Source organism: Cetorhinus maximus, chromosome 9, assembly GCF_964194155.1.
Source record: "Cetorhinus maximus chromosome 9, sCetMax3.hap1.1, whole genome shotgun sequence".
NCBI classification, from domain to species: domain Eukaryota; kingdom Metazoa; phylum Chordata; class Chondrichthyes; order Lamniformes; family Cetorhinidae; genus Cetorhinus; species Cetorhinus maximus.
In genome coordinates, this window is record NC_135887.1 from 16019281 (window position 1) to 16040741 (window position 21461).

Here is a 21461-nt window from a genome sequence, read left to right on the forward strand (position 1 = left end):
GGCTTTCTACAGTATTAAGTCTTTTGTGACTGTCATCAGCTTTCTTTTTCTGCTTTATCTTGGCCAGTATGCTTCTGGATAACTAAGGGGCTCTAGATTTGGCAGGACCACCTTTTTCTTTGTGGGGACATGTCTACACTGTGCCTGTAGAATCTCACCTTTGAATGCCTCCCACTGATGTGACACTGTTTTCCCTTTTAGTAACTGTATCCAGTCCACTTTTGCCAGATCACCCCTAAGCTTTGTCAAATTTGTCTTCCCCCCATTTAGAACTTGTACTCCTGTTCTATCTTTGCTCTCTTCCACAATGATGCTAAATCTAACTGTATTATGGTCACTATCTCCAAAATGGTCCCCCATTGTTACTTCATTCACTTGCCCAGCTTCATTTCCTAACACTAAATCTAGAATCGCACTCCCTCTCTTTGGGTTTGTTACGTGTTGGCTAAAAATGTTCTCGAATGCAGTTCAAGAATGTTGACTCCTTTGTCTTTCACACTGTCCATATCCCAATTGATATTAGAGTAGTTGAAGTCTCCAACAATAATTGCCATATTATTTTTGCACTCAGATTTGCCCACATATTTGCTCTTCTAATTCCCTTCCACAATTTGAGCGTCTACACTCCAGCAATGTGACTGCCCTTTTTTTTATTTCTGAGCTCAACCCAAATGGCTTCATTTAGTGCTTCATTTAGTATATCATCCCTCCTCACAGCTGTAATTGTTTCTTTAACCAAGAATGTTACACTTCCACCTTTTTACCAGCCCGCCCCCCCCAACCCCCCACCTCCATCCTGCCTGAAAGCTCCATATCCAGGGATGTTGAGCTGATGATATCATGCTGCCATGTATCAGTGTCCTCAGAGGTGGCGGCACAGTGGTATACAGTCAGGAGGAAGTTGCCCTGGGAGTCCTCAACATCGACTCCAGACCCCATGAAGTCTCATGGCATCAGGTCAAACATAGGTAAGGAAACCTCCTGCTGATTACCATGTGCCACCTCCCCCACCACCCCTTCAGCTGATGAGTCAGTGCTCCTCCATGTTGAACACCACTTGGAGGAAGCACCGAGGGTGGCAATGGCACAAAATGTATTCTGGGTGGGGGACTTCAATGTCCATCATCAAGAGTGGCTCGATAGCACCACTATTGACCGAGCTGGCTGAGTCCTAAAGGATATAGCTGCTAGACTGGGTCTGCGGCAGGTGGTGAGGGGACCAACAAGAAGGAAAAACATACCTGACCTTGTCCTCACCAAACTGCCTGCTACAGACGCTTGTGTCCATGACAGCATAGATTGGAATGACCACCACACAGTTGTTGTGGAGATTAAATCCTGTCTCCACATTGAGGATACCTTCCATCATGTTGTGCGGCACTACCACCGTGCTAAATGGGTTAAATTTCGAACAGATCTAGCAACTCAAGACTGGGCATCCATGAGGCGCTGTGGGCATTCAGCAGCAGTAGAATTGTACTCGAACTCAATCTGTAACCTCGTGGCCCAGCGTATTCAGCACTCTACAACTGCCACCAATCCAGGGGGTCAACCCTGGTTCAATGAAGAGTGCAGGAGAACATGCCAGGAACAGCAACACCCATATCTAAAAATGAGGTGTCAACCTGGTGAAGCTGCAACTCAGGACTACTTGAGTGCCAAACAGTGTAAGCAGCAAGCAATCGATAGAGCTAAGCAATCCCAAAACCTAGCGGATCAGATCTAAGCTCGGCAGTCCTGCCACATCCAGTTGTGAATGCTTCTGGACAATTAAATGACTCACTGGAGGAGGAGGCTCCACAAATATCCCAATCATTAATGATGGGGGAGCCCATCACATCAGTGCAAAGGGTAAGGCTGAAGTATTTGCAACAACCTTCAGCCAGAAGTGCCAAGTGGACGATCCATCTTGGCCTCCTCTGGAGGTCGCCAGCATCACAGGTGCCAGTCTTCAACCAAATCAATTCACTCCACATGATATCAAGAAATGGCTGAAGGCATTTGGTAGTGCAAAGGCCCTGACAACATTCTAGCAAGAGTACTGAAGACCTGTGCTCCAGAACTTGCCACACCCTGAGCCAAATTGTTCCAGTACAACTACAACACTGGTTTCTACCCAGCAATGTGGAAAATTGCCCAGGTGTGTCCCGTCCACAATACGCATAACAAGTCCAACCCAACCAATTACCACCCCATCGATCATCAGTAAAGTGATGGAAGGGGTCATCAAGCAGCAGTTGCTTAGAAATAGCCTGCTCAACTGATGCTCAGTTTGGGCCACTCAGCTCCTGACCTCATTACAGCCTTGGTTTAGACATGGACAAAAGAGCTGAACTCCTGAGGTGATGTGAGAGTAACTGCCCTTGACATCAAGGCAGCATTTGACCGAATGCAGCATCAAGGAGCCCTAGCAAAACTGGAGTCAATGGGAATCAGGGGGAAAACACTCCATTGGTTGGAGTCATACCTAGCACAAAGGACGATGGCTGTGGTTGTTGGAGGTCAGTCATCTCAACTCCAGGACATCACTGCAGGGGTTCCTCAGGGTAGTCTCCTAGACCCAACCATCTTCAGCTGCTTCATCAACAACCTTTCTTCCAGCATAAGATCAGCAGTGGGGATGTTCACTGATGATTGCACAATGTTCAGCACCTTTCGTGACTTCTCACATACTGAAGCAGTCCATGTCCAAATGCAGCAAGGCCTGGGCAATATGCAGGCTTGGTCTGACAAGTGGCAAGTTAAATTCATGCCACACAAGAGAGAATCTAACCATCACCCCATAAAGTTCATTTGCATTACCATCGCTGAATCCCCCACTTTCAACATCTGAGGGGCTACCATTGACCAAAAACTGAACTAGACCAGCCATATAAATACTGTGGTTACAAGAGCAGGTCAGAGGCTAGGAATCCTGCAGCAAGTACCTCACCTCCTGACACCCCAAAGCCTGTCCACCATCTACAGGGCACAGGTCAGGATTGTGATGGAATACTCCCCGCTTGCCTGGATCAGTGCAGCTCAAACAACACTCAAGAAGCTTGACACCATCCAGGGCAAAGCAGCCTGCTTGATTGGCACTGCATCCATAAACATTTGCTCCCACCACCACTGACACACTGGCAGCACTGAGTGTACCTACACCACATGGGCAGCAGCAGTTCAAAAAGGCAGCTCACCACTATTTTCTCTAGGGCAATTAGAGATGGGCAATAAATGCTGGCTTAGCTAGCTATGCCCACCTCCCATGAATGAATTAAAAAAAGCTCATCAGCTTGATTTGCTATATTCCTTGCATTTACATTTACACCCTTTAAACACTGTCAAATTCCTGTGCTGTACACTTTTTAACCTATGCTGCTTCTGTCTTTCAGAGTCACTCACTAATTCTCCATCTCCCATTCCCTGCTCTGAATTTGGTCTCCGGTTCCCAGCCCCCTGTCAATCTAGTTTAAACCACCCTCCCCACCCCACAACAGCACTAGCAAGTCTCCCTGCAAGGATATTCATCCCAGTCCTGTTCAAATGTAGACCGTCCATCTTGTACCAGTCCCAATGCCTCAGAAATCTGAGGCCCTTCCTCCTCCACCAGCTATCCAGCCGCATGTTCAATTGCTCAATTCTCTTATTTCTATACTCACTAGTGGGTGTATTCCTGAGATTACTGCTTTAGAGGTCCTGCTTTTCAATCTCCTTCCTAGCTCTCTAAAATCTGCTTTCAGGACCTCATCCCCTTTCCTGCCTAAGTCATTGGTACCAATGTGGACCACAACCTCTGGCTAATCACCCTTTCCCAGAAGAACGTCCTGCAGCTGCTCTGTGACATCCTTGACCCTGGCACCAGAGGGGCAACATACCATCCTGGAGTCACATCTATGGCCACAGAAACACTTGTCTGTCCCCCTAACAAATCCCTATCACTGCTGCTCTTCCCCTCTTCTTCTTCCCCTCCTGTGCAGCTGAGCTGGCTGTGGTGCCACAAACCTGGCTTTGACTGCACTCCGAGGAACCAACACCGTCACCAGTATCCAAAACAGAGTACCGATTGGCGAATGGGACCCCTGCAGTACCTGCCTAGTTCTCTTGGACTACCTGGCAGTCACCCATTCCCTTTCTGCCTCCAGGCTCCAAAGCTGCAGTGTGACCACCTCTCTGAACATGCTATCCACATGGCTCTCAGCCTTATGGATGTGCCACAGAGACTCCAGCCACCACTCAAGCTCCAAAGCCCAGAGCTCAAGGTTCTGCTGCTGGTGACTCTGCCTGCACATATGGTCATCTAATAGTGTCCAGGACTTCTAACATATTACAGGACACACATTCCATATAACCAAGCTGTCCTGCCATTGCTTCAATTTACTTATCTGATGTTAACTTTATTTTACTTTGGCTTACTTATACTACTTTATTTCACCTGGCCTTGACATAGCTTTACTTCTCTATTGCTTGTGTTTCTCACTGAAATCTAAGTAGCTCCTTCTTTTCAAAAGGACATGTTTTTCTAATTTTCAGCTACTTGAAGACTCTCCTTAACAGCAGTTTCTCATCAACCAATTAGCTTATGTTTCTCCTGTGATGTCACTCTTGGATCTTTTTTCAAAACAGATTTCTCACACAGCTTTTCAACTCCTAGTCTCCTGCAGGCGGAGAACCCCTCACCCTCACCCTCACCCTCACCCTCACCCTCACCCTCACCCTCACCCTCACCCTCACCCTCACCCTCACCCTCACCCTCAGTAATTCCACTCTATGCCAGTGCACTCCATGACAGGGCACTTAACCTCTCTTATTTATACTACTGAGATTCAGGTGAATCTGGCAGGTACAGAACCAGATTAGGCCAGTTACTTAATTTGCTGATCTCACCTGCTCTCCAACCTGCTCTTATAGGCTTGATTTGCTTGATTAGCCCTGCCCAAGCCTATAAGAAACTTAAAAACTGTAAATTTAAGTAAGATGCTAAATTGCAAGCAAGCAGTACTAGATTTTATAAAAGATTAATCCTTAAAATTTAAAATTTCACTCCCTTCTCACCAAACTCGCAGTAACTCCACTCTGTACCAGTGCGCTCTGGATCAGTGCCAGGGCATCAACTATTTACAATCTACATCAATGATTTGGATGAAGGGACAGAATATATGGTAGCTAGGTTTGCCGATGACGCGAAGATAAGTAGGAAAGCAAGTTGTCAAGAGAAGGTAGAGAGTCTGCAAAGGGATATAAACAGACTAAGTGAGTGAGCAAAAAAAATTGGCAGATGAAGGACAATGTGGGAAAATGTGAACTTGTCCACTTTGGTAGAAAGAATAGAAAAGCAGTACACTATTTAAATGGAGAGAGACTACAGAGCCCAGTGGTACAGAGGGATCTGGGTGTCCTGGTACATGAATCACAAAAAGTTAGTATGCAGGTACAGAAAGTGATTAGGAAGGCAAATGGAATTTTGGCATTTATTGCAAGGGGAGTGAAATATAAAAGTAGGGAAGTTTTACAACAGTTGTACAAGGCCTTGGTGTCATCTGGAATACTGTGTAAAGTTTTGGTCTCCTTATTTGAAAAAATATATAATTGCATTAGAAGCAGTTCAGAGAAGGTTCACTTGATTCATTCCTGGGATGAAGGGCTTATCTTATGAAGAAAGGTTGAACAGGTTGGGCCTATACCCATTGGAGTTCAGGCTTGATTGGGTAGATACCAGGCGGATGTTTCCACTTGTGGGGGAGACTGTAACTAGGGACACAGTTTGATAATTAAAGGCCTCCCTTTTAAGACTGAGATGAGGAGAATTGTTTTTCACTCAGAGGGTCATGAGTATGTGGAATTCTCTTCCCCAGACAGCGGTACAGGCTGGGTCATTGAATTTATTCAAGGCAGAGTTAGACAGATTTTTGATAGACAAGGGAGTTAAGGGTTATGGGGGACAGGCAGGAAAGGGGAATTGAGACCACAACCAGATCAGCCACAATCTTACTGAATGGTGGAGCAGGCCCAAAGGGTCGAATGGCCTACTCCTGCTCCGAAGTCCTATGTTCCTATGTTTTGGGTGGAGACGAACACACCAGCAAATTCACATAGGTTGGTCCATCCAATCTATCCCATACAATTGTGATACCTTGTGTATTACAATGGATACACCCTCCACCCCACAAGAAACCATTTGAGAGGCAAAAAAAACAGACTAAAAGCCCAGGCCAATTTAAGGAAAAAGGTCTGGGAAATCCCTCTCCGACACATCTAACCTATCGGAAATAATCTAGGAGGTCACTCCAGCCGTGAATTCCCTACAGCAGCGATCATTTATAAGAGGTGATACCCAGTCAGAAACAGGTCCAGCTCTTGCTTTGAAGGACAGAATGATCTATAAGAAGCAAGAGCCCAGGTTGATTGTTTTTCCTTCCACAGCCTAGTGTAAAAGAGGCCAAATGCAATGTCTCCATTTTGTTGCTTTGGTTAAGGTAATGAAGTAGCGACTAGGGAGAAAATATGCGACCTTCTGGGTTTTCAGGCTCAGCACCAAACTACATGGTGGGTAGTTTGAGGAGTTCTTAATTGTTTGACTCTTAAAAGAAGCATGCTGATGCAACCCCCTTTTTTTTAAAGTCATCAAAATTATAAATTGAGTAAATATTGCTTCCAAAGCTCCCATTGTGAGAGGCGGGTTCATTTTCAAAACTCTAGAAACCAAACATTTTATGGAAGGTAGCAGGCTGAGGGCCATGGCATTAACCTTAAAAATATTGCTCATTGAGACAGCATGTTAGACGTTTGATACCACTTCTACTGAGCTCCCAATCTCAAATATATCATGGCGATGTTATAGAGTGGGGCTAGAAACTTATTTTGGAGGCCAGACACTGAGAAAGCAAAGCAGACAGGCAGATCATTCTTTTTTGTCTGCGAAAAAGAGTAGAGGTAATTTTAACACGCTCAATCTGCAAAACGAGGAATCACTGTCCAACTGAGAGCAAATGGGGAGTAGTTCATACTCATAGTTATGCAATTAGATGTTAAACAGAAATTAAAAAGTAGGATAAAAGCCAAGGAAATTCAGCACTCAGAGGCTTCACAGAACAGTAGTTGTGCTTGATGACTCTTGGATGGGTGCCTAGCTTACCTGTCTTCTCAGCTGCATTCTGCTTTTGCTGTGCCTTCCCCTAGGTCAGTGCTTGTGTCCTGTTCCAGTCTTAGTTCTTGGTTGGGCTCCTCCATGATTAGGATTCTCTGCTTTGCAAATTTGTGCATGCAGAAAGAAAGAAAGAACTTGCATTTCTTTAGTATCTTTCATGCCTTTGGAATATTTGGAATATTAGAGTCAGAATCAGTTAGGGCACAGAAGGAGACCATTCAGCCCATTGAGTCTATGCTGGCTCTCTGCGCAGCAGTCCAGTCAGCACCATTCGTCCGCTTTATCCTCGTAACCCTGCAAGTTTATTTCCTTCAAGTGCGCAGTGAAACCTTACCAACAATAAACATGCTGAATGACTAATTATTCTGTTTTGAGGCATTGATTGAGAGATAAATGCTGACTAAGATATGAAGAGAACTACCCAGCTCCTCCACAACTAGAGTTATAGGGCATTTTGTGTTAACCTGAGCAGGCAGACAAGGACTTGGAGTAACACCTCATCTAAAAGACACACCGTTGATGATGCAATACCACATTGAAGTATTAGCATAGATTGAGCCTTGAAGCCACATTCTTCTGACCCAGAGATGAAAGAGCTCTCACTCAGCCAGAGACAACAATGGCCATGGAAACATGAGTGGGAACATAGTGCAAGGCATCCTCTGATCTATTGGTGCATCTGAAACACTTTTCCAGCATACCAATATTATTCTCTACAATAATCTTTGTGGAAGTATAGACCTTGTTAAAACTTCATTCAGCTTCTTTTTGTGGTTATTGCATTATTGTGGTTACTTATTATTCATGGCTGAAGAACAGCCATTTTTCCAGTCTGCCTTCACACTCAAATAAAACTAGCATAGATAACTCTCTTCAAATGAAAGAATTTTGACTGTTGAAGTGATCAATGGCTACATGATAGAGCAAAGCCCTTTCAGTTCATGTAGGCATGTGCCTAGGAGCTCAAGTGACCATATGAGTGCGAACCATGACCCCTGAAGTTTGGGAAATCCAACAGCGTGATGAAATTGTGCAGCCATCTCACACTGCTTCTGCTGTTCAGTAAGAAGAGATAAAAAAAAAAGTACTGCTTCTGTTGAACAGTGCATTAATACATTTCCAGGCAGAAAATTGGCTGGTGTTACCACTGTTCCTTGTGGTAGCTAGGAAGGAGGCTGGGACATAAAGCTTGAGGTCCAGAGTCACTTTGACTGCCAATAAAAGTGGCACCTCTGTGGTGTCAGTTCACTGCAGCTCTCTTTGAAGCAGATGTCAGCTCTGTTGAGCCTGCAGAGGCAATTCTCCCCTATTATTGCTAGGTTACAGTATCTGCTCCTGTACATGCAGTTGGTGGCAAAATGATAAGCACAGGCAGGCTGCCCCAGTGCCATCTGATTTCCCTATCATGTCTTCTTTATTCTTCTTCATCCTTTTCCAATAAATACATTGAGATGCGGACATGAAACCCAATTACTTTATCTTGCAATTGAATAAACAGAATATTAAAAAAGAGATGTGAACAATGCAGCCTCAAGGGATTTCCTTCTGTCAGGCATGGACCAGGCTGGTCCTTATTGCCCACTTAGTACACAAGTTGATGGCATGATTAGCTGGCTAGACAACTAGCGTGTGGTTCAGAATAATGCAAACAGGGCAGAGTTCAATCCCTGTTCCAGCAGCGATAGACTCAGGCCCTGTCTTCCTGCCCTTCCCCATAGTAAGATCATTGCGTAAACCTAAATTTGGTCTTCCTCAAATAACTGAGGCTGCTACCTGGAGAAGAATGCACGCAGTGCTCAAATCCAGGAACTTCATAGGCTTCCCCATTTACATTTGATTTGTGCTGAATTTAAAATGAAACTCTCTCACATTTTATGCCAGTCAATGTTCTGTCAGCAGGCAGGATTGGGAAATTTCCATTAAGTGAAATGCTGATAGAGATGGAGTGAATTCCTGAATTCACAATCTTACAGTCCCCATCCATATAAACCTGCCCCTAGTGAAAGCACTTTTGCTGTCAGAAATTTGCAGGCTTTGTTTCAGATTAAGAACAGAACAACAGTGCATTTAGATAGTCCATCCACCACTTTAAAAATTGGCATATCATGACTGCAGTGTGCACTATCCGCAGGATGCTCTGCAGAAATTCACCAAAGCTTCAACAGCACCTCCCAAACCTGCCACCTTTACCACCTGGGGGTGTTTGTGCACAAATCTTTCAAGATGGCAGGACAGGTTAACAAAACAGTTAATAAAGCATATGGGATCCGGGGGGGTTTATGAATATAGGCAGAGAGAAGAAAAGCCAGGAGGTTATTCTAAACTCATATAAAACATTAGTTCAGCCCAACTGCAGTGTGTCCATTTCTGAGCACTACATTTTAGGAAGGACATGAAGGCCTTGGAGAGGTACAGAAGGGATTCATTAGAATTAGAAACTAGGGTTGTTCTCCTTAGAGCAGGGAAGGCTGAGGAGATTTGATAGAGGTGTTTAAAATCATTAAGTCTTTAAGAGTAAATAAAGACAAGCTGTTTCCAAAGCCTGAAGTTGGTAACCCAAGAGAACAGATTTAAGGTGATTGGCAAAAGAACGAGAAACAACATGAGCAAAAGTATTTTTTTTGCAATGAGTCATTAGGATTTGAAATGTACAGCCTGACAGGATAGGGGAAACAGCTTCAATAGTAGCTTTCAAAAGTGAACTGGCTAAATATTTGAAGGAGAAAATTTGTGGAGATATGAGGAAGGGGCCAGGGAGTGGGACTAACTGAATTGATGTTCAAAAGAGCTGGCATAGACTTGATGAACCAAATGGCCTCCTTCTGTGCTGTACTGTTCTATGATTCTATAATATGGCTGACGAGTCTATTTTCAATCCGTTGGTTGAGAGACGCCAGGAGAACTTCTCTGCTCTTCTTTTTATGGTGCCACATACTTTTAACATTCATTTTGAAGTAGACTGGGCCTTGGTTTAAGCTCTCAGCTAAACGATAGCACCACTGAAGGAGCAGCACTCCCTTAGTACTGCACCGGAGTGTGAACCTAGATTGCATGCTCAAGTCTCTGGAGTGGTGTTGAACCAAAAATTTCTCATTAAGAGGTGTAAGCACTTGGCCAAGGCAAAAGATAGGTTGTGGCTATTTACCTCCAGTGTATACATTTGTGGGTTGTTTCCTATGGGTGCGAGGTTGTTTTGATGAGTGAATACTTGTTTAGATCTGGAAAGCACCATCTGAAAAGATGGTGGGATTTGATTCCATAGAAACTTCCAAAAAGGTAATTGGGTGTGTCCTTGAAGAGGAATAATTTAAGTCTATGGGGAAAAAGTAGGGTTGAGGGGCACGGATCTAATCTGGAGAACTCTTTCAAAAAACTGACACAAGTACAATGGGATTGGCCTTACTTTGCTGTGAGATTCCATGTTTCTACCAGATACTGGAAACCAGTATTCTGTGGAGCATGTTCCTTTGGATAGGAGCTTGCCATGTCTGAAGTGAGAGGCATCCAAATGTTCCTGAAACTTGAATTTGCCATGGACCTGGCCTCAAAAGATGATGGCAATCGCCATGGGACACACTTTAATTATGTTTTGCCATGGAAATGGCCTGTGTTCTCTTAGGACAAACTCAGAGCTGGACTTAAATGTGTCAGATTCATATACCAATGTGAAAACAGTAGTGAGATCCAATTAATCCTACGTACTCCTCTTTCTCACATGTCTCCTAGTTTGGGTGATGTGTGCCTCCATATGCGTGGTCGTGTCTTTGTCTATGCCGCTCTGTTTTGTGCGTGTACGTGTGTGTCTCTGTGTATGTTTCTCGCTCCGTGTGCATGGGGTGGGGGGAGTGCGGGGAGAGCGTGAGGGACAGGGGACCCCATAAGGATCCCACAAGGCAATTAACTCCAACATGCATCTCCCCTCTAAAACCAGATACTATAGCGCCTTACGGGTGGGGAAACTTTCAAGTGTGGCTGTGTAACCTTGGGGGAGGGATGCGTGTCAACATCTTGGGCGACCGTTTGCATCCTGCAGCCACAGTCGGATTGCATTCCGTCTCTGAAGCAGACCGCTTGTGTGGGTGGGTGCAATGTAACCCGACTCTCTGCCGCAATCCTCCACATTTATTGCTTTTTTTTTCTCTCTATAAAGGTCCAAACGATTTCCTTCCCTGGAGTAGAAAATCGGAAACTTGCCTCTCATTTCCGACACACTGGAGCCTTAGCGGCGGTCCACTGTTCTTTATGACAACCAACACCCATAAGGATCCTAGGTTATTTAGAAAATTTAAGAGACTAACCGCACTCCCTGTCGTTGCCTCATCTGTGCACGGCATAGATAATTCCACTCACCGTTTGAAATACAAAGTGTACAGTAGTTAGGTAAATGATCACCTTGTAACCCGATAATGCATTGAACTGAGACTATCAAGTCCTTAAGAAATCAATTCTCTATTCCCAAAATGAAAAAGGCAAATTGAATATCTGCCAACTTGACTCCCTGGATTTGTCCCGGACATCTCAGTTGTCTTTTTTCCCCCTTCTTATTTTGACAGCAGTAAGTTTTAAGACTGGAGTGGGCCAGATCAGAGATCTGATAAAGTAAAATGCATCACCTTACGGTATAATCGTTAACTTTAAAATGCATCCGGATGTACAATTATTTTGCAGATGAAGAGACAAATAAAAAGCACCGGAGAACGAATTATCAGCAGCTGTTTTAATGCCTTCAAATCAAAGGCTGGCAAAAGATGTCGTTAACTAAGGAACGAATGCTCCACCGTTTGCAAGGTCACAGTTAGTTTCGTGGCCTCTGAAATCGAGCGAGCGTTTTTGTGCACTTTTCGATAAATCGATCAGATTAACAACGATACAGAGACAAAAGATTTTGCTGCACTCGGGACCAGTGAAGGGAGTTAGTGAGATGGCTGAATAGGAACTGAATGTGTTCGAAAGGAGGGAAACAATTATGAATGTGGGTCAAGCGGAAATAAATATATATTAAAAAAAATAACGACACGACTCATTTCATAAAAGTAGCTTATCGGTAATTCAAAAGTAAGTTGAATTGTTAAATGGTCCAAGAACCCGTCGAGTAAAATTGCCTTTTTTGCATTTTTATTTTACGTAGTTGGAATAGATTAAAATCCATGTGTACAAAGAAAACCGGATTCACATTAATGAAGCACTTCAGTACGTACATGAAAATTACTGACTATAAATAGCTGCAACGCCCTTTGGCAATCGACCACATAATGTTGATGCATTCCCGTGTGATGGGGTGTAGATAAATAAATGGTGGAGGTATGATTTAAATATCGAATGCAACAATAGACAATGAATGAAATATGTAGAATATGCAGTGAAGCTGCATTGCTCACAGACTGCATTTTGTGAATCAAAATGGTTCCTTTTTAGAATTGCAATGTGATCATGGTGTCTGAAGGGACGAGTCGGATTCATTCACAGTGCTGAGAAAAAAAAGAGTTGAATTGCAGGATCCCCCTAGCCTCCCCCACCCCCCTCCCTCCCTCCCTCCCTGCAGCCTGCCTGGGTTGCTGCGAGCTCCCATTGATGCCTGTGACTCACACCATTCACGTTTCCTGATTCCCTGCTCCGCTGAGGCAGGTACTGAGCCCGGGTGACGTCAGCCGCCAACTTTTCATTAATGAAAGCCGGCGCAGCCGCCCGAGTGCGCAGGCGCGGCTAGCTCCTTTGAAAAACACACAGACCGCGCACATAGCCAAGAATCTGTGTACATTGTGTGTGTGTGAGTGAGTCTCAGACCCAGCGCTGAGAAAGCGGGGAAGATCAACAATAAATGTACTTAAATAAAAAGGAATCTCACTCTCATGTACACTAGGAAACGAAATCTGGGGAAACAAGGTAGCGAAATGTGCATTTTGTTTTATCAATAACAATTGCATCAAATGCATGAATATTTAGAAGAGGCACAGTCATCGTTAAAAAAAAACTGTTTGGGAAATCCTTTGTTCGTTTGGAGAGGGGGAAATAGAACAAAAGAATGCCTTTATAAGAATATTGACTGCATTCCAAAAGTAATTCATTAAATAGAGCGCTTGAATAGCTTGAATTAAAACCTCACTAAGGTGTTCTACAAATACTAATATTTATTTCGAAGATTTTGGGCGTCTTTTCTTTCATTTTGAAGATGTCACGCACAAGCAATTCTGCGATACATTTCAACACAATTTGTGCAATTCTGGCAAAACAAAACAAAAAGAGGTTTGACAAACATTTTAGGGTGGAAGTCATGCCTATTAAAACGTCATAAATCACAACTTATGTGCAGGAAATGGGTGGGCCAAGGTGGTGGTAAAAAGGGAAGCGAGATACTTCAAAGGGCTCACTCGATGTAAAGAAGGAAGGGGAGCAGATCTGGCAGCTGAGGGCAGGGCCGTGATTTTCCTCCCTCCCTACCTAGAGAAGTAGTCGAAAGTAAAATAAAGCATGATGAGCAACCGTTAGGAACATGCCTACATGGGGAGAGTGCCTTGCAAAGATAGGACAAAGATTTATTTGCTGCACAAAATTAACGCTAGTGCTGTGATGAAATACGCATGAAATATCAACCTCTTATTCTCCTTATACATATTGCCGAATATTTCCAGCATTATATATAGAAATAGATCACAGCACTAGTATTTAATTTTGTACAGCAAAGGCATTTTTGTACACCTATAATTATATCTGCTGTTGCTATATTGGGATCCCTCTTATGGGAAATGATGCTGCATTGGTTATATCCTCGCCTAGACAAATTGCGCATTGAGTTCCATAGTGGCTGTTATTTAATTTCTGCCTCAGCCAACCTCACCCCCCCAATCACATTCGTGAAACACATCATATCAAAGGCTTTAATACGGGAAACAAGCACAAACCGAGCACAGCGTGTAGTCTTACTTTATAAGCACTCAATGAGAATACACAAGAATACAATTTATAAACACATGCAGGTGTCTAGGACTGTTACTGACAATGGAAGGAGCGAGGCCGAGCTTGGTGACAATTCACATCTTTCAGAACATTGTTACAGATTTGCTCAAATCAGAATTGTGATACTGGGTAGAATTTTACACTACTATATTAATGACAAAAATCCGCATAAACGTAGAGAATGCTCTAAGTATACAAAATTGGATTGTCAAAGAACAGATAACATTTTGAAAGTTAATGAGTTAAATTGCGGGTTCGACGGGCCGAGTGGCCTCATTCTGTACTGTGACAATTCTATGATTCGATCATTGGGACTACCCAGTATAAATGCTACTCAGGTCATAAATCCTTTTACATTATTTAACACCAATGTTTAGCAAAGTTTGGAGAATGGAAGAAAGCAATTGATGTTAAGTAGACTCTGACAAAAATTGGATATTATTGGTGAATCATTTTAATCCCAATTGGCATTCAATTTTCAACTGGCCTATTGAACAGATTACGAGGTGTCAGCTGTGGCTCAGTTCATAGCACCCTCGCCTTTGCATCAGAGGGTTGTGGGTTCATGTCCCACTCCCGGAAAACTAAGAACTGTGATTGTACTCAAAGAGTTGCAATCTGTGACTGTTGATAACTCGAAAGAGTATACAGAGTTGAACATATTACTTATTGAGTTGCGATTTCACCCCCACCCTCGTTATTCTAAGTGATTTCCATTTGATTGCTGCACTTCATCAGTTGGGAGATCAGGACAACCTGGCATTATTCCAGCTCTGCCCCCCCTTAAACCAGCTTATATTGCACCTCTTTTCTATTTTTACTTAGTTCTGTTGAAGAGTCATACGGACTCGAAACGTTAACTGTGTTCCTCTCCGCAGATGCTGCCAGAACTGCTGAGTTTTTCCAGGTATTTTTATTTTTGTTTTGGCATTATTCCTGCCCAGTACAATGGGATAGACGGGCCTCCCTGCTGTATTGCTGCCTTTCAGTTCTGACTCGAGTCCGAATACAATGCACTTATTGAGCGGGAGTCCATCACCCTATTTGCTAGAGGCGATAGTAGGAAGTGGCTAAGTTAAACAAACGTGGGGGTAGAGTGAGGGAGGGCAATAAATAACAGCTTCAAATAGTTCTTGTACTTGGAAATACATCCGGTTTTAAAAATATATTCTATCTCTCTTAAATATAGCATACATTGATTACTCCCTTTCTTCCAGTGGGCAGTATATATAACATAGGCCCTTAAGCAATACTGACTCGAACCAGGAGATCCACGTTGGTGATTTAGCTTGAATTATCCTTGTTTTAATGTTCATTGACTCCTCTGCAGTGCACGGCTGAGTTTGATATAGCTTGCTCTGTAGGGATAATGAGAGACAAGGATCCATCCTACCGTTCTGTGACCTACTGTACCCGTACACCTTACTGGTGGGATGCCCTTGTGCCTCTTTAGTGTACTGTTTGTCCCCCTTCTTCCATTTCCCCTCTTTCACACTTGCCAACCTTTCTCTGGGGCCAGAGGGCTGGTGTGACGCTGCCTGAGACCACCATAGTGCAGTTAAGAGGAAGGGTCATAGAGTTTTACAGCACGGCAAGAGGCTCTTCGGCCCATCGTGTTCACACCAGTCATCAAGTCCTTATCCATTCATTTCATTTTCCAGCGCTTGGCCCGTAGCCCTGTATGCTATGGCGTTTCAAGTGTTCATCTAAATACTACTTAAATGTTGGGGAGGGTTCCTCGACCACCCCCTTAGGCAGTGAGTTCCATGTACCACCCCCCGCCCCCCGGTGAAAAACAATCCTCAAATCGCCTCTAAACCTCCTGCCCCTTACCTTACATTTATGCCCCCTGGTTATTGATCCCTCCACAAAGGGGAAATGTTTCTTCCTATCTACCCTATCCATGCCCCTCATAAGAATCCCAAATGACTTGCCCATCAATTTTCTTTTTCATTCCAATATGCAGGCCTGTGCCAGTCGTATCCAGGTCTTAGCAAATCGGGCTCAGGAATGTTTATAGCGTGCATTTTCTGCACAAAGGGCGATGTTGGTTTCTCCCCTTCCTTGTAGATTTTCAGACTCCAGCCAGGGGTACTGCACGCAGAATTGTCACTCCAGGATACCATCCGGATAATTCTGCCGCCCCGCTCAAATTTCGTTCAGCAAATATTTTGCTACCAACTCACTCTGTATTCTGGCGTTTACAGATTATGTGTGGGGTCAGTCAATTGGTGTTAGATTCAATGAGAACAAAGTGCTCCCGATTGTTCCTTGTGATGGAGAGAGATGCGGAGAGAAACGCACAAGCAACCTTGTAAACGTCACAGATCAATGCATTAAATCTTACCTCACCTGTCGCATTTTTATCTTGGGACTGTAAAGAAAATTCTTTTTTTTTAATCAACAGAAACTTGGACGCAAAATGATGTCTCTTCGGCCCCCTCGTGATCGTTCTCAGATCGTGTTGCATGTTGTATATTGCAAATTCACAATGTATATCAGGATGATTGTCAGATTAATAGGGAAGGCAGCTCCTTATATCAGTCGTGCTACCGTTTAGCAACGTGAAAATGATAGAAACCCCGTTTATTCAGCCCAAATGTAAAGATTTTCCCCCCATCCTATTTGTTTCCATTGAAAGTCATTCATATTTGGCAGCACAGAAACGACTGTTCTTTTAACGTGGGTTTTTATTAGTGTTTGAGGTTTTCCTTCCGTGTTGTAATCTTTATAATTTAGAGACAAAAGAAATTCAAATGCTGCAAAGTGAAACAGAAACAGATGTTGCCGGTCGGTGAGTATTATAAAGAGACAATGCAGATTCACGTTTGAGAATATGGTCTCTTTGCAAGGGTCGGAATCTTGAAATTAACCGAGCCCCTTTATAGAACAGGACAAGGTTTGTGCAAATATTTTATTCAGTCCTATAAAGGAGTTGTCTCCTGGCTTCCAGTTCTTGACAAAGGATCTACATCCAAAATGTTAGTCTATCTTTTTATTTTTTACAAATGCCGAGAGACTCGTTGTGCATTCCCAGCATTTCCTATTTTTATTTCAATTTCCTTGATAACTTACACACATATAGAATTTTTTTTTAAGAAAGCAAAATTACATAGGAACCAGAAGAAAATGTAGAATCAAAAACATCCTTCCATGTGAAAAATACACGCAGCAAACAGAAAACCATTGCTGAAGTGAATTGACAGCTTATTTTTTTTCTCTACTGATGCCATTACATTCCAGCATCTGTCTTCCCCATTGAAAAAAATTTTCTGGGAGCTTGTGCGCGTGCGCACGGGATGACAGACGCGGAGCGGAAGGGGGAGGGAGGAAAGGGGGCGGGGCCAGGCGGGTGATGACGCAACCACTCCGTGCTTTTCTTAATGAACGGCGGCGCCGGAAGCGCATGCGCGGTTTTTTTCTCACACGGGAGCCAGCGAGAGGGAGGGGGGGGTTAAAAAAAAAACCAACTTCCGGCTGGTGTCATGGCCGCCGTGTCCTGGTGAATGTGGAGACGCCGGAGAGGGGGGGAAGCAGCGGGGAGAGAGGGAGAAAAACAAACCCAGCAACACAACCGGGAGGGATTTATATCTATCTATCCGTCTGTAGATGTGTATATAAAGAAAATCAAGATCACCGTTTCTTTTACCTTGAGGAGAGTGGGGGAGGGGGTGGTGGTGGAGGAGGAGGAGGAGGAGGAGGTGGCGGGGGGTGGGGGGGAAAGCCGAGCATGGCGGCTCATAAGCCGGTGGAATGGGTTCAAGCCGTCATAACGCGTTTCGACGAGCAGGTAAACAAACAAAAAAAAAGGACCTAACAGTTTCTGTTTTTATGCTATTCAAAAAAAAAGCGTTGGAAATGACTAATTTTTTTTGTCTCCTGCAGCGAGCGCGGTTGAATGTTTTCAGAGGTTTAAAAAAAAAAATTGGCGTCCGTTTTTGTTTCTGCTTTCTCTGGGGGTGGGTGGCTTTTTTATTTTCCCTGTGGAGTCAGTCGGCCGAGGCCTGGCCTGGCCTGGCGGTCCTCTACTTCTGTCTATCTATCTTCCTATCTATCTGTCTGTGTCTACTTACCCATCCTCTCGAGGGCTGGGTCCAGGAACCCATAACCCAGACAACGAGAGCTTGGGGCCTGCAGGAAAATTTCACTCCCCCACCCCAATGATTTGAATCTCCCGTGGTTTTTATATAAAAGAAAATCCCCACGCAACTGAACGGTCCCCTTCTGGTCCTCACCAACAACACCACGCAACCTATATTCTCCCCCCCCCCCAGCTCTATTTCTGAGGGGCGACGCTCCCTGTTATTTATCAAATGGGGCAAAACCGCCCACCTCTCCTCCATAGATTTAAACTTGTTCTGCTTTTAAAAATAAGAAATCAGCAATTTGCAGTTTTCTATCCCGATCAGTGTAGTTATTCATGTAACTTTGCTTTCAGCAGAAGTGATGTTAGAGGGCTTATTAGTGTAGTTCATTTTGGAGGCGATGCATGAGACGTTTTGCAGCCCTTGTTTCATCATGTTGAGATCAATGAACCCTTTAGGGGTTTATGTTTTGCTGATTTTATTGGCAATTGAAAATTTTGGGGGAGAGCTTGCTCAAACACGTTGAAGCTATTCAGCATTTTAAAGTGGAGCTAGACATTCCTGACTAGAAATCTATTGATCAGGGGCATCTGAATGCTTATTTTGTGAAAACTAAGGGAATAGAATTTCCACTTTGGGAGCTATTGGTGATCTGGATGCAAAGTGTGACAAAAATCATGTTAGTTTTGAGAAGTCTTTGTTTCTCTCAATCCCATTTGCTTGTGTGAAGCATGTATGTATGCACTAGTCAGTTTGTTAGTAAACTAAAATAGAAGTTACACCCAGAAGCTTTTAAAACGTATCTATTGGTGTCCCTACGCCAAAAACATTCAACTGTTAGAAACTCCTTGAAAGCCCATAGATTTGTGTGACTAGTGGAAATTCAATAGTGATTAATTCAGTCAGGAAGAGTGACCTGGTTTGTGGGCAGGCTCAGCTTCTAGAATTATATTTATAGACAAATGCAAAATCACACGGAAACTTGATTTATGCCGAATGCTTTTATTCTGAATTAGTTGTAATTGTTTTGCTGATTTTGGGTGAATTACACAAAAAATAGTGCAGCCTTGTGGACAAGGTTTTTAATCACCAGAAAAGTGCTCTGTCAGAGGCAAACTCTGATATTTTTTCTATCGTTGAAAAAAAAACTGCAGATGAAATATTTTATAGATCAAAGTTTAAAAACAAAATAGCTGTCGAGTATCCATGTTTAAGGCTTCTGCAGCTTCTGTAATTAAAATATATATAATTTTGGAGGAAAAGGCGAATGTCAATATTCTGGTGTATTTTTGGTGGGATGAGGATCAGGCTATCTTTTAAGGCTTTTTTATGAATGGAGGTCATTTCTGTAGCACTATGGTGAAGTATTTTCTGCATTGATTCATTTATCAAAAATAAAAAAAGAATTAGGCAAAAGGTTGTGATTTTTCTTGGATTGTTCGGGAATGGAAATTGAAAAGCTTTTCTTGCAATTATTCTGAAGTCTGGACACTTGAATCTTTTTGGGGTGTAAAGTCCACAGACACAGGCTGTCTTGTCCATAGAGCCATTCCTCATGGGTTATGTTTGACTGAGCATGGACAGGTTATTTGACCCATGAAGTGTCACAGTTAAGCCCAACCTTGCTTTGGTGAAGACTTCCTGCAAAGGTTCATTGAATAGTGGTCAGGAGAGGGAAGTCGGGCTGATTTCTAACCCCATCCCACCCCTCCTTTTAAAGTGGGGACACCAAGGTCAATCATAGAGCTTTTAACAGTGCCCCAGCTGAGGTTACCTGGCACAGGCCAGAGATTGAATTAGAAACCCTCTTGATCTGTATGGCTCAGCAACTCACTGAACCGTTCCCAAGGCTGACAATATTCTCATTCTCTCATTTGTTTGAAATCTCTTGAGCAGGTCAGTCTCAAACTATGTCTGAAAATGCTGTTAAAGAATTTTTTCTTGTAAACAGCATTATTTGCCCCATTGGAACGTTTATAAGTAAATGTACAAGACATGTGCAACTTGAATTCTTTTTCTGGTAATGTTTGTTTATTTTGGAATACTTTACAGTCTGATTTTTAAAAAAAATCCTTGTCTGCAAAACCTTTTTACATTTGTAAAGTTTGATATTTAGAGTAACTTGTCTAGCAAGAATGTTAAAATAATTAGTCTCTATACATCAGATGACACTAATTGGAAATAGCTCTGATATTTGCAAAAATTCCAGCATTTTTAATTTGAGGCTTGGGTTTTCATTACAGAAAATTGTACAGTCATAAATTGAACTAGATATAATATGAGCTGCTTATGGTTTGCTGCTTTCGAATCGAGGATATATCCTGGGTATCTGTGTTGTGATAAGCATCTACCTACATAAGAGGTATAGGCCAACAAAGTCATGAAAGAGTTATAATTGTTCGCAAGTGATGGTATTTATTTTCTCAAACTGTTAGTTATATAGCTGTTGTGTAAGTTTTCAAGGACTTTCTAAATAATTGAATATTTTTATATTCTGGGGAAAAATTTGCAAACCCATTTTGTAAGTTTCAAAAAAGGGAAATTGGTTATAGAATCAAGAGGTGGAGAAAAGACTGCTTTGTGACACTGCCAATTAAAAGCCTGTATGCTGCAATAGCTTTTGGAATAAAGTGTCAACCCTGTCATTTTTGAAGAACTGGTACATTTTCTTTTAATCTCTGCTAGCCTTCCTGATATCTAGCACTGATGGCCCTGCTGGTGCTTGTCCGATTGATTGATTGTTTTTCGTATATCGAGACTTGTATCATTCTCAGCTTGATGGTGGTAGTACTCTTGTCTTGAGTCAAAATGATGTGGGTTCAAGTCCTGCTCCAGAATCATGAGCACGTGATCTAGGCTGACATTCCAAGGCAGTACTTGGGAAGGCTGCGCTGTTGGAGTTGCTGTCTTTTAGCTGAGACATTAAAATGAGGCCTTGCCTTCCCTCTTCAGTGGATAAAAAGGATTCCATAATGTTATTTTGAAGAACACCAGGGAGGTGCCATTGGTGTCATGACCAACGTATAGCTCAACCAACACTATCAAAGACAAATTTAACTGGTCATTTATCTTGTTGCTAATTGTGGGATCCCGCTAAGGAGACATTGGCTGCCATTTTTTTCTCCATCATAATGATGACTGCACTTTAGCTGACTGTAAAGTGATTTGGGAGATCCTGAAGCAGCAGAGGGCACTTTATGAATGCAAGTTCTTTCCTTTTTTGTTTTTGATAGCAATTGCCATCAGGGCTGTCAGCTGTTGCAGGGCATCATAACTGGCAATCTTAGGCTGGACAA

The 21461-nt window shown here is 43.0% G+C and overlaps 1 protein-coding gene across 7 annotated transcripts in view; it reads left to right on the forward strand.

The window, feature by feature from the left end:
- Nucleotides 1–17801: 17801 nt before the first annotated feature.
- The window catches only part of nf1a (neurofibromin 1a), a 283175-nt gene continuing 279515 nt past the window's right edge, over nucleotides 17802–21461 (forward strand). For all 7 annotated transcript variants that reach the window (XM_078548137.1, XM_078548140.1, XM_078548138.1 and 4 more), the window contains exon 1: nucleotides 17802–17870. In XM_078548137.1, the coding sequence (XP_078404263.1) occupies nucleotides 17811–17870 (60 nt within the window). In that variant the 5' untranslated portion in view covers nucleotides 17802–17810. The remainder of the gene's footprint in view (nucleotides 17871–21461) is intronic.